Genomic DNA, 14,259 nt, shown 5'->3' on the forward strand with positions numbered 1-14,259 from the left:
CACAAAAGTGACCAGAGTTGTGTTTGGGTCACGCCAAAATTTTAATTAGAGTTTGGGTAATGAGACCGTCGTTGACCGCGTGACAGTTACAAAAGTCAGTTAAACACGAAAATGACCAAAACAAATTTAGAGTTTGATTTATTTACTAACCAAGCAATCAAACGTTCTGTTAGACAGGTGTACGATTTCTAATAACTCACAGAAATACACAGCTGAGATTAAAAATGTGTGTGGCTAAAAGAAATACACGTCTTTTCTTTTTCACTTAACCTAAATCGTGTTTTAGTTCTAGGGTTTTTCTTCTCTTTCCTAGACTGACCGCAGAGACGATTTTTGCCTGAAATCAGACAATTTGTATCGTGTAATTATAGAAATGGTTGATTTCAGTTAGCTTTAGTTTTCATTATCGCCGATCTACAAGATTTCGTGGTTAAAGTTGGTGTTTCAATTGAGGTAAGTCAAAAACAATCCCTAATTTTTTAAATCTAACTTGGGGGTTTTCGTTTTTGTTGCTTTTAATGGTATGTATGAGTGATATTCTTTGCAGAAAATAGTAATTTAATGGGTCAATTTTGTTTTCTCCTTTGTCTTTTAGGGTTTTGTTTTGTTCCAGAATTTTTTTAGGTTTTCTTTTCGGTTCCTTCTTTACTTTTGTCGAGTGGTATTTTATGTCAAAAATTGGTACATAGTACAATTAATTTAGTGATGGGTGAGAGTTATTGTGGTTCTAGTGATGGCTTATAAAGTAATTAGTTGTATGAACTGTTTAAGAAAGTTGTTTGGGTGGGTAAGGTTCTAATTTTGTTGGTTATGTGTATTTAAATGCAAATACAATGAATGATTTATTTAGATACTATCCCACTAAAGGTGGTTATGTTGTCGGAAAAAGTGCAAGGGCTGAGCATCCTAACATAGAGAAGATGCCTGACTATAGACCTGGAGAAGACTTAGATTTTCTGCCCATTTTGGACCCAAGGAAAACTTCTACAAAGGCAATTCAAGTTGATTAAAGCACATATGAAAGTCAAGCATCTACTATTGTTGACCCTAATGAAGTTATATCACAGCTAGATGATGATGATATATTTGCAAGTATGTACAATGAAAGCAACTCAGTAAATGAGACGGCAAATGTAGATGACATTCCTGATGAACCCTATGAGAATGACGATGAAGAACTTCTTTATGAACATGAGATTGATGATGATGAAGAGATCAACCTCACTTTTCAGATTCAAGCAACACTAGAGCCCACTAAAGAATTCAAGGAATATGTTGTAGAAACTGACAACATAGAGAGATCTCAAATTGTCTGAAGGTCAAGAATTTATGGAGAAACTGTTTGTTGGGAAACAATGCCTGAGTAAAGAACATTGTAGGGACTATTTGAAGGATCTAGCACTTGACCTGAAACATTCCGTTGTTCAAATGAGAAACAAAAAAAAAAAGCAGCAAGAATATAAATGCAAAGATGAGACTTGTCCATGGAGGGTTTACTGCTCTGTACTTTCTGATAAGCAAACATTTGAATGCAAAAAAAGTGAGTAATTGTTTAATGTAAGATGTCCAGTTATATATGTTTAATGTAACTTGTCCAGTTCGGTCTTGGGCATGATATAACTTGTGTATTAACTAAATTTTATGTGTGTTGTTTGAATTTCAGGTCATTTTATCCACACTTGTGAGGCAATTCATGGTCTCAAGCATCCATTGGCCAATGCAAGATGGGTATCCAAGGTGATGCTTGAATCTTTCAAAGCACATCCAAACTACGAGCCTAGGTACTTCATGACTGAGGTAAAGAAGAATCACAAGGTTGATATTTCATATCATACTGCTTGGCATGCTTATCATCTGTTTAATGAGAAAATTTTGGGTAGTTATGAGGAAGGGTATTCATTGCTGCATACATTATGTGACCAACTTCTGAAGGAAATCCCACAAACATTGTTAAATTAGAAACAGACCCTGTGACCAAGAAGTTTAAGTCACTGTGTATAGCATATAGGGTATCATTAGATGTTTTGTGAAGTCTGCAAGACCTACTCTAGGACTATATGGATGCCACTTTTCTGGAAAATATGGTGGTACTTTGTTGGCCATCACATGTCTTGATGGCAACAATGGTATTTTTCTCATTGTTATATACATCTGTGAGTCAGAGTGTAAGGAAGAATGGATACATTTTCTAAGTCTAGTGGTTGAGGAATTGAAGGCACACCCCATGGCTTTGAATTTTATAATTGACAGGCACAAGGGTTTGATTGAAGGTGTTGCTGTAAATTTCAGTGATATAAATCACTATCATAGGTACTGTCGCATGCCCATTTAATTGCCTAAAATTTTCATGGGACATACCGGCAATGATTGTGGTTCAGTGAATCAACTTCACCCACAATCACTCATCCTTGCATACTTGCATCAAAGTACGCATCTGCCTTCACTTATAAGGATTTGCACAATGAAATTTTTTTCTTCTTTCTCTCTAACTATTCATGCCCCCATAAGCATAAGAGGTTCTGCCATGTACTTGAAAAATTCTCACACAAACCAGCAACACAATGAACACAAATAATACTGCAACAAACCCATTTTATTGCACTAAAGGAAGATTACAAAACTCGTCCATCACATGGACCAAAACAGGCCATTCACCCTCTTGGTGAATGCCTAGAACACTCTCTACATTAGTGGTTCTTCTCTCAATTGAATAACACCAAAATTATTGATTCCTAAGCTATTTATACCTGCTAGGATTAAGCCAAAACTCTGTGCAACCGCTTGCACCTGCATGGAACAACCATGTGTCCCATAAGTGGTTTCCATAACCGCCAAATTCAACTGCCACCTTTTGTGTTGTCACGTCAACTGGTGTCACACATGTTCTTGGTGGTTATGAATACTCCACATGGTTATAAACTTCCTTTATGACCGTTCTTCTTTGTCTCGCATCATTGGCATGCTTGTGAAGCTCGTAACCAACTCGTAACCGTCACTTGAGCCATATTGCACAACTGTTGCGCTTTACTGAATTCCGTCTTGCTCCAACGCTCAACCATCTTGGCGCTGCATGCTTATCACTCTAAGATAATGCACATACAATCCTTGTGCTTCAATCATCGAGGCCAAATATTTAAGCTCATTCTGGTTGCTCATGCGCCATATGCTTCACTTAGCCAATTTGCTTGACAATAGTAACGCCACTCTTGCATTACTAGCTTGTTTGCATTGTTCAAGCTTTGGCCAGCCTTGAACTAATGCCATAGACCAACTCTTGGCCTATTCTTCACTCTTGCATCATCCTTGAGTTTGGTCCAACTCAATTACACGGATATGCATCAATGCCAACATCGCATATTGCATTTGTCAACTTTGGCCATGTCTTTCCAATCCCTCAATGAAGCCTCATTGTGTCAGCCAATAAGCTTCATTACTTAGCCAAATATATTTACAGTGTGGTGCCACCTTTGCGCTTCACTGGCCCTGCGGGGTTATGTTATTCTTAGCACTTGACAGTCTACACAGTGTTGCGCCATTCTGGCTGCACACTGACTTGGCCTCCAACTCTGTAACGCGCAATCATTATGCGTCACTTGTCTGACCTGTAACAGGTACCGCTTTAGACATATTTACAAGAACTTTAAGAAGCTTCATCCTGGCAAGAACCTTGAGTTTATGACATGGAGAGCAGCAAGGTCATTTAGTGAGGTAGATCATAAAATTTGGATGGACAGACTCAAAGAGGCAAAGGCATCTGCACCAGAGTGGTTTGTCAGAGAACCATTTGAGACATGGGCAAGAGCTTACTTTGATAGGTCATCAAAGTGTGAGCATGTGACATCGAATTTTTGTGAAGCTTTTGATTCATGGATTGTTGGTTTGAGGAGGTTGCCTGTATGTAAGTTAGTTCAGAAGTTTCATTTGCTTATGATGAGAATCTTTTATGATAGAGAGCAAATGGGTAAGAAAATGCATGATGATGGAGTGGTCCCTAGAGTGACAGAAATTGTTAACAAGCACTTGTATTTTAGCCATGAGTTCACTACACAACCTTCATCTGTGAATATTTGGCAAGTTTTTGACACAAAGAAGGACATATCATGGGTGGTGAACCTGGAACAGCATACCTGCACCTGCAATTCATGGAAAGTATGTGGATTACCATGTGTGCATGCTAACTGTGCAAGTTTACGTGCAAGACCAAAGAGTTATAAGAAGTAAGTTACATTCTTGTTATAATTTTTTGTCATTTCATCTACTTAATTACACTTAGGTATGTATGTTATTGCATTTATGTACATTTTTTTGCAGGTATGTGCACTCTTACATGCAGGTTGACACATACAGAGACTTGTATGCTCCTTCAATCGAACCTCTAAATCCAAGGTAATCTTATTTTTTTTCATTTTTTTGAATCTTACTGTATGATCTGGTACTAACATCTGACTTGTGCAGAATTCAAGGGAGGTAAAGCCTCCTAAATGTGGTAGACCACCAGGTAGACCTAGATGCCTAAGAAGAAGGGACAGGGATGAAGGTGGCAATAGCAGAAAATACATGTGTGGAGATATTATGTGTATGGTCATAACAGGAGCACTTGTAAAGGAGCTTCAACTGAAGATCAACATCAAGGTAAATCTATTGGGCATATTTGTGTATGTTATGCTGTATTGGGCTTAGTTGTTTGGCTTATTTGTTCATGTTATTTATGTTTCATCTCCAGAAACTTACACATGGCCTCATGTGAGGCCTGATCCAGGTACTAGGCCGCCACCACCTTCAACATATGCAGATGAAACTATTGCAGCACCAGCTCCAAGGAACAAACCAATGACTACATGTGGTGGTAGAAAGATGAGAGGTGGAGATACTCAACCAAATGCATCAACTTTAACTAATGCACCATCTTCAACTGTTGCTGCACAATTTTCAACTGCAACTGCTGCATCAGTTCCACCTACATCTGAACCAACAGTACCAACTACTATAGGAAGAGGAAATAGAGGAGGCAGGGATGGACGAGGAACTAGAGGAGGAAGAGGTGGAAGAGGAACTAGAGGAGGCATAGGTGGTGATACTGCACCATTTCACTGACAATTATTACTCCACCAGTCCCACCAATTCAAGTTGCAACATTTACAACAATTGCTTTTGGAAGAGGTGTTGGAAACTCATCCACTAATTCCAGGGGTGGTGCACTGAGAGGAAGAGGAGCAATAGGGAAGACAATGCACAGAATAAATGAGAGAATTGTAGGTATGTGAATACTGCAAGATGAGGGACCAACACTGACTAGAGAACCAACACCAGTGCAGGTATCTGCTTTGACTTTTTGTCCGTCTTGAATTTGCAATTTGTTGTTGGTTATATGAACTTGCAATTTGCGTCTCTTGTGAACTTACAATAAATAACTTGTTGTTCAATGTAGGTAAATCATATATCAGGACTAGATGGATGCTTCTTAAGAAGTAATTATGGTGGCAGAGGAGGTGGGCTAGTGATGAGAGGGGGTGGTGCATTTTCTTGAATATCTGGAAGAGGAAATAGGCCAAGGATGATGGACCGGTTTGGCACCCCAGAGCGGTGGGCCAATGAAGTAACACTTACATGATGTGAATGTGGTTTAATCTCTTCCTTACTGTTTTTTTTTAGTGTTTTTATGGATCTTTTGCACACATCTCTTTCATGTTGTGAACATGTTACTTTCTTTAGAAAACATGGCATGTGTTACTTTAATCTTTTTTTTTATATATATAAAAGTACTTCTTTTATTTACTCTTGGTTTAAGTTCATTACATCATTGCATCACATGATTACATAACTATTACAAGATAATAGTTACACAGATCATATCTAATATTAGGTTTAAGTCCACTGCATCATTGCCTTAGAAGCTACTACTAGTTTGGTCAAATTTCTGATAAACCCATTTGAAAGCATTGTAAACATTGCACTTTAGAAACTTATCACCTAGACTATGTTGTTGTCTTGATGTAAATATAATCATAGTGTTGTTGCAGTGAGGATTGAAGCATTTGGTTGACTTCCATGGGCATTCATATACCAAATGAGTGTCTTTGTGACAATGAAACAATTCCTTACATTTAGTTTATCTTCTAACTCAGCACATAAAACGTTTTCTTGCTTGTTGTTGGTTTTAACTTCAGTCAAATGAGTTTTCTTCAATGTACAACCTCCATTGTAAGCAGTAATAGCATCGACAATCCATTCATAACAAGCACATGATGCACAAGTTAGTATTTTGTTTGCACACTCTTTGCACAATAGGTTATGACAATTTGAGTATCTTTTTGGGCATACCAGGGTTGTATGATCTGCGTCATTGCATATCTGACATACCTACAATCAAATAAGAAACTTAACTTGTGTATGCCTTATGAAAGCAAGTTACAGGTGTGTGTGAAATTGATTATGGATGTAAATTAACTCATCTTCTTGTATGTCTTTTTTCTTCAGTTTTTCCATCTTGAGATCTCTTGATTTCGTCAAAAAAAAAGTGCTTAAAACTATCTGCAGGTGCGAAAATGAGTTGGTGGAGAAATAGATATAAAAATGGAAGGATTTATGGGTAGTTATAGGGGTTTGAACATCAGACCAACGGTCTGATAATGGACAAATAACCCAGACCGTTAGATTCCATCTGTTCTCAACCGTCAGATGTGCTTAAGTGGAATTCTAACTAACACGTGCGAGTCACGTGCTAACGGTAACTAACAGTGTTAAGTAAATAATTTTTTTTTTAAATAAATTATTTCATAACTGTCAAGACGGTCAAAACTCGAATTAAAATTTTGGCGTGCCCCAAACGCAACTCTGGTCACTTTTATGTGACCCAAAGTCAAAATATCCCTAATAATAAAGTTATCATCAAATCTATTGATGTTGATGTCTTTGAAGAGAGATTTTCATTTAAATCTAGAAATAGTGTGGGTAATAGTAGGGGTTTTATACCTAGTTCTTTACTTAGTGTTGATTCTAAATCTAGGATAAAAGAACCTAGAAGTGAAGATTCTAGGTGACTAAGGTTGAACCTAGATGCAGTAACAGAGGTAAGACTGAGAAACAAGATCTTGATTTCTACTTTTATGATCCTTATACTTTACAAGAGGAAGAACCTTATACTTTACAAGAGGAACCTTATACTTTATAAGAGGCGTTTAGTTCTTTATAATCTAGTTTCTTGCAAGAAGTTGTAGATAATGAAATGGATTCTCATATGTTTAATGGAACTTGGCCTATAGTATATTTACCTCCTGGTAGTAAGCCTATAGGTTGTAAATGGGTTTTGAAAAGAAAATTCAAACCTGATGGAACAGTAGATAAGTACAAGGCTAGACTGGTTTCTAAAGGATTTAGGCAACAAGAGAATGCAGACTTCTTTGATACTTATTTTCCTGTCACTAGATTAACTTTTGTATGTGTTTTGATTGATGTTGTTGTTGCTTATAATCTTGTTATTCACCAAATGGATGTTAAAACTGCTTTTTTGAATGGTGAACTAGAAGAGGAAATTTACATGGAACAACCTGAAGGTTTTGTAATTCCTGGACAAGAAAAGAAAGTATGTCGGTTAGAAAATTCTCTTTATGGTCTGAAACAAGCTCCTAAACAATGACATGAGGAATTTGAACTTAATGATTTCAAATAATTTCAGAATAAATGAGGGTGACAAATGCATCAACTATTAATCTGAGAATGAAGTGTGTGTTATTGTTTGACGAGGTAGACCCTATCGAACTTGTTACACCATATTCGAGGAGTATTAATCGAAACTTCCTGAAATCATTAAGACCTATGTGTTATCCACCGACGACGTGGATGCGAATGGGAATTATGGTTATCACGTTGCGTCGGAACAAATAGGCCATATAAGTTTGGCGGACGATGAGAACCTAACCCAATGTCAATATTTTAGAAACATGATGGCCTTGCGCCTACAAGAAGACAAGGAATTTTACATATCGATGATGAAGGAAGGAAAAACAAGAGAAGACAAAGAATTGATTTTTGAAAAAATGGTTGTTAGAGTACAAGGGCCAAAGGGGAATGGACCAATTACCCGAGAGCATTGGATGCAAATGCCTCTATGTGGTCATCTCTTGGAGGAAAGGTGGAGTTGTGTTGTTCATCTATTTGGTAAGGGATCATGTTATACATACGCACCAAAATACACCATTTGGGATGAATCGCTTAAGGATCGGAGAATTGTTTTATTTAACCATAACAACATACATTATATCGGTCTTAGAGTACGTGATGATTGTCCATTACCACCAGTAGATAAGTTAAATGAGGTCATGGAGCTCACCAAGAAGTGGCTAAAAAAATACGATCCCAACATGAGGCGATGGGAGGAATTGATCGAGCCGGATCAATTCAATGGTCTCCATTTGTTGGAATGAGTATTTTCCTTATGTTAAAAACTTGATCTATCAGATGCTTATATTTTGTCGCTTTCTTATATTGTATTTTGCAAACTTGAACCAAGCTTAATGAATGAAAGTGGTTTTCTTTTTTTGGGTAACTTGGGCTCATTTATAGAAATTTGTAACAAAATCGGACTTCTTATTCATTTATAGAGTCCGATTCTGGAGTTAGTTTGTTGCAGCTTTTTCATAATCGGTTTATATGGAGGATAATGTAATCCGATTATTGGAAGAAATGGGTACAAAGATTTTTAATTAAACAATCGGATTACATATGGTCCAAAATGATCCGATTGTAGGCTTAATCAGTTTATATGTGTATTAATGTAATCCGATTATAGTTGATGTTCATCACATCAACCCAGAATCGGTTTATGTAGGTTCACATTAAAATCCGATTAAGATTACAATCGGATTAATGTACTGAACATATAAACCGATTCTGGGTGGAGTTTCAGAAAACTTGATGAGTGAATTTTTAAGATTTAGAGGTAAATCGTTGTAGAGTATCTCTTAGAAGGAATGATTTAAAGGGATTTAACTCAATCACTTGAATCGTCTGTTTTTGGGTTTTCTTTTTACAAACAACAAAAGAAAATTTTAATTGTTGTTTGTGATTGATTAAGATTTAGTTTTGGTTTTGATGGAAATTGAAAAATAAATTGAGTTTTGATTAATGATTTTTGTATTTGTTAATTAAGTTATGATTTTGTATTTGTATTTGTGTTAGAATAATTAAGGTTAGTTTAGTATTTTTACAATATTTTAGACACCCCTTATCATTCTCTATTGGATGGATGAAGAAATCCATAGATCCCAATTAAGTGGCATAGGCCCCAATTTAGCCATGAATTAGGATCCCCATGTCAACATTTTAGCTACGTTCGTTCAGTGTGTGTGTCGTGTATTTATTCAAGGTTGTGGGCAATGTGAAGTCATTTCCTTTCATTACACTATATAGGTTTGAGCAGCCTAGCATATGATAATCCATAGTCATTGGTAATAAGTCTCTCGCTCAGTTTGTACGCCTCAAGTTTATACTCTTGATTCAGTGTTTACTTGCCAGCATGAATGAATTCATTATGAACACCTCTCTATTTGGTGGCAGTGTAACGTACGAAATAATCTACTCTAGAAAGTAGAAACCAAACCATGACTCTCATTACACTGCCCCACTAAAGAGATGCAACGTTTTACAACTCAAATACCAAATGATAAACTAAAAATAAATGATGGAAATGGAGACGGTGAGCTGCAAGCACTCATCTATTTCTACGCGCCATCTTTGGCATCGTGCACCTAAGTTATGGTTTATTTTGGGCTAGCATCTTCTCTCTGTTTAAGTTCATACCATCTTCTCTCTGTTCGTGAAGTTAGTCAACTCCATCCAAAACACTTTCATGTGGACCTGCAAAGAAGGTAAGTGAGTATTTCGTCGTCGGAACACGCTTGCCAGAAACTGAAAACCCCTATGTGCATGCTTATAGCTAGAGTTCATCTAGTGTGTGTGAAATGTATTTATTTTACTTCCCAAATGCCAATGTACCTTATGACAGTACTTCTGCCTCATATTATCAATTTTACACCATGCGTCTTTAGCTGTACCGCCTCTGATCAGTTGCTCTGCTGTAGAGGAGTGAAACATGTGTCTTCGGAGTCTATCTCACACAGTATTTCGTACGCCTGCCTGTAGTTTTGGCTTTATGTGTGATCTTGAAAACTACAACATCCAGCTTTAGGTAATCAATCTTGTGGAGCTTATTGCCAAATTGTGATAATACAAAACAAATTTAGCCTCTAGAAAATGTGACAGTACCTCAGGCAAACACAATCATTGCATCCACTTCGGGCAAAAAATAGTTATAGTTCCACCTACCAAAATATCATGAATTAGATAAGTTGCATAATTTCAGATGTCAGCAGTAAAATCACATACAAAATAAGCATCCAAAAAAATCATGTATCAACTAAGCGCCCGAAAAAGTAAAAATTGATGATAATTATACTTATTAGGTTTAGTTTTTCTAAAAGGATTTACCCTGTGTTTACGTCACCAGCATCATGTTCTTCCACCGAGAATAGGGCAACTCCTACTACCTTTAGAAAACCCAATCTCTCTTCCAGAGTTTTCTAGCTCTTATCGCCTAACAAATGTTTCTTGTGCCTTGAGATATAGATCAGCTTGATCAGATATCCTAACATATAAACCATAAAAGTTACCTTAGGATTCAGAGAATACAAATATAAGATAGTAGTATATTTTTTTTTTTAAACAAAACAACAACAATATAATGACTAAATTGTCCGCGAGTTATAACCTCAAAGGTGTCACATCCATGCACAAAAACTCCACCAAAATAAAATGTTCACAAAAACCCCATTTAACATAAACTGTCTACATTACCCTTCTATTATTTAAATCACCCCAACAAAAACAAAAATCAACCCAACCTTTAAATTTTATTATATTATCACCACGAACAACAACCCACCACCAGCAACACCACCACGGCCCATCGTCGCCGCCGCCACCGACCACCTTCGCCGGCTCCACCGACCACCACCGCGCCACCACCAGAAAAATGATGAAACCAAAAATTGGTTTCACCAAAATAAGATGAAACCAAATTTTGGTTTCATCATAAAAGAAAGGAGAAAGAAGAAGAAGAAAAAATGAAACACAATAAGATGAAACCTTCCACCACCGTCAACTGCACCGCCCCCATCGCCACCACAACCATAATCACCACAACCACCACTACCATTACCTCCTTAACTAAGACTACTTTCAACAAAAAACAATCCACAATAAGATGAAACCTACCACCACCGTCAACTGCACCACCCCCATCGCTGCCACAACCACCAGCACCACAACCACCACTACCATTACCCCCTCAACTACAACCAGTTTCAACAAAAAATAATCCACCTGTATCCCACCATCAAAAATTGGCTTCACAGATATTAATATTCAAAAAAATGAAAAAAATACGATGAAACCTAATTAGGTTTCATCAACTTCAGCCAATTCATTACACTTTTAACAATGCAGACATACACCTCTTTAATTGTGACCCATACAAGTCCTTTATGCAACACCTGAAGCTCAACTACAACTCTCATTGCATTAGCACCACCCTTACTCAGTTAATCCATTCTTTATCACTTCCATAACTTCAGTTAAGGCCACCACTACCAACAAAACTTCTTCATCAATACCCGGAGTACCAGTACCAGACCCTTCTATACACATTCTCCCAATTCATACACACATATAATCAAAACCACCATTGTACATACAATCAAAACCACATATTGTCAGTTCACCAACAAAACTTCAATGATGAAACCAAACATGTCGTCTTCCAAGTCAGACCGAATAAACTAGACAAAAATCAGGTGAAACCAAAATTTGGTTTCATCATAAACTTAATTTTCATCATTAAAATCTTTAGTTTCATGACAGAAAATAGGCAAGTTTATGATGAAACCAAATTTGGTTTCATCATTAGTTTACTGTTTTCACCAACCAAAACTGTCAGAATTTGATGAAACCAATTTTGGTTTCATCATAAATCTGTCATTTCCCAATACAATATTGATTTCGACTTTGAAGATGTATCATCATTTGCTGGTGATGAAAACATCATAAGGTGGTGGTGGTGATTGTAGAGGATTGAACGAGGAGGCGGAGGTGATGTTGGGAGGGGATCTGCAGGTAATGGTGTTGATTGTAGATGAGGTGTTGTTGGTGGCCGATTTGAAGGTATTGGTGGTGGTTTTAGATGATAAAAGGAGGAGGTAGAAGTAGTGTTGGTGGCGGATCTGATGTACTGGTGGGAAAAACAAAAATAAGAGGAGGCGGTGTTGTTGATGGAAAATCTGTAGACGGAGAAGAAGAAGGTGATGATGGTGTTAATGGAGGAGAAGGAGGTGATGATGGTGTTAATGGAGGAGACGGAGGTTCTGTTGGTGGCGGATCTGGACACATCGGTTGGTTTGATGGTGGCGGAGCTACTGTTGGTGATAGATCTGAATAGAAATAGAAGAAAAAGAGACGAAGGTTTCGTGGAGGAGACGAAGGTGTTGCTGCTGGTGGTGACGGAGGTGTTGTTGTTGGTGGTGACAGAGGTGTTGCGATGGTGTTCATGGAGAGATATTTGTTGCTGCTGGTGTTAATGGTGGTGGGGAGATGAAGACCGCATAAATAGAAAAAATAAAGGAGAGAAGAAGAAGAAGACAAGGTAAAAAGGGTATGTTTGGCTTTTTTTAAAGTAATAAAAACTAAATTTGCACATTATTATTTGACCTGGAGTTTTTGTGTCACTTTTTAATTAAATGGTTTTCATTTATTAAAAATAATATGGCTGGATTTTTTGTACCACATGTTTGGTCACCTTGGTTTTATTTGACTAGTTTTGAATTGGGAAAGCAAACTCGTATGATATATTTTTTTGGAAAAGAAGAATTTTATTAAGATAATTGACGGTCTTACACAATTCATATCCTTGTTTACCGAAGTGATAATCAGGGGAGCTACATTAAGATAACAAAGACTTGCATAATATATCGTCATCCAAACACACCAGTTTATCACAAAATATAAAAAACTCAGCATCGGTTTCCTTGTTAAAAAAAGAATGTCTAGAACAGAGTTACATTAGATCAACATATTGGTTATATGAGAAAACTTGAGAAATTTCGTAAGCCAACAACAACTTCATCTTTGGATTTGAATCAATTCTTAGCAATCTGGTTGTGCTAGATATGAAGTAGCCACTATAATTTCATTATGAGGAAAGTGTAATTACCAGTTCTAACATATATCGAGTGTTGAAGCACCAGTCAGTTCATAACACTAACTCCCAACGCAAAGATCCAATAAAGCAATCAGTTGAGTCAACGGAAGCCAAGAAATGAGTCTTCCAGTGTATTTAGCACAAATGCTTGAAGGCATATCTTTTAAAATAATCCTAAAATGCATATTAAGCTAACCTAAGTTTATAACTCAAGGAACAAAATTGTAAATCTTAAGAATTATGAAAAAAATGAAAAATAAAATAAAATTAATTGATCTGTTACCTTATCCAGAGTACTTTCCCCAGCTACGAATCATACATATCCACTAATAAAAACTCTAAATTTAAATATCCACCATGAAAGGCAAAATTAAGCCAAATTTTAGCAGTATTGGGATGATTTACAAAGGAATCTATAGAGTGAATCCAGTGGACCAAAAAAAACGTTTGCAACTGAGCTTCTCATTGCAAAGTATAAATGAAGTAACAGGTCTTGACAATTGTCACAATTCCCCTATTAGTGCCGATACAATAGATGCTACTAAACCTAACTAACTGGAACCCAAAAAACAAAACAAAATAAACAATTCTGAGTTGTAATTTTCCATATTCAGGAAATCTGATATTCTCATAATAACATTCAATAAACCTGGCAAAAAAAAGGGACCCATTTTTATGATCCAACGAAGGAGGAACGTATGCTTTCACTGAATTGGAGAAATATTAATACAAAAGAGCAGAAAAGTTTCTTCCGTTTCATTGGAGTACAAAGAAATCAACCTAGTGATTAACTGAAAAGCAGATAGGATATACCTTCACAAAGAATGCTTCTTTGCCCATTTTCTATGTTTGTTGATCCAACGAAAAAGAGTAACGCCTCCCGCATAAATGGAAGGTAATTAATTTGGCATTGATTAAGGAGAAACGTATTTGATATTAGTGCAGAAGAAAAATTGATCGGTGGAAAGAGATTATGTGGCCAAAATGTAGATCTTCCATATGTATATTTT

The 14,259-nt window shown here is 36.7% G+C and overlaps 1 protein-coding gene across 1 annotated transcript; it reads left to right on the forward strand.

Annotated features, from left to right (window-relative positions):
- The first annotated feature begins 1,329 nt into the window (after positions 1-1,329).
- On the forward strand, positions 1,330-5,094 carry LOC113351399. Its single transcript, XM_026595393.1, has 7 exons — positions 1,330-1,540; positions 1,664-1,892; positions 2,020-2,310; positions 3,612-4,217; positions 4,312-4,333; positions 4,456-4,632; positions 4,681-5,094. Exons 1-7 carry the CDS (start codon positions 1,330-1,332, stop codon positions 5,092-5,094), a joined length of 1,950 nt encoding a protein of 649 aa, XP_026451178.1.
- Positions 5,095-14,259: the final 9,165 nt, after the last annotated feature.

Source organism: Papaver somniferum, chromosome 1, assembly GCF_003573695.1.
Source record: "Papaver somniferum cultivar HN1 chromosome 1, ASM357369v1, whole genome shotgun sequence".
Taxonomy (NCBI): Eukaryota; Viridiplantae; Streptophyta; class Magnoliopsida; order Ranunculales; family Papaveraceae; genus Papaver; species Papaver somniferum.

Excerpts from the sequence above, each read along its gene's own strand:
- LOC113351399 (XM_026595393.1), top strand. The coding sequence starts at position 1,330 with ATGGAGAAACTGTTTGTTGGGAAACAATGCCTGAGTAAAGAACATTGT. Across the intron at positions 1,541-1,663 it reads AACATTTGAATGCAAAAAAA|GTCATTTTATCCACACTTGT; the intron begins GTGAGTAATTGT and ends TTTGAATTTCAG. Across the intron at positions 4,218-4,311 it reads AGACCAAAGAGTTATAAGAA|GTATGTGCACTCTTACATGC; the intron begins GTAAGTTACATT and ends ATTTTTTTGCAG.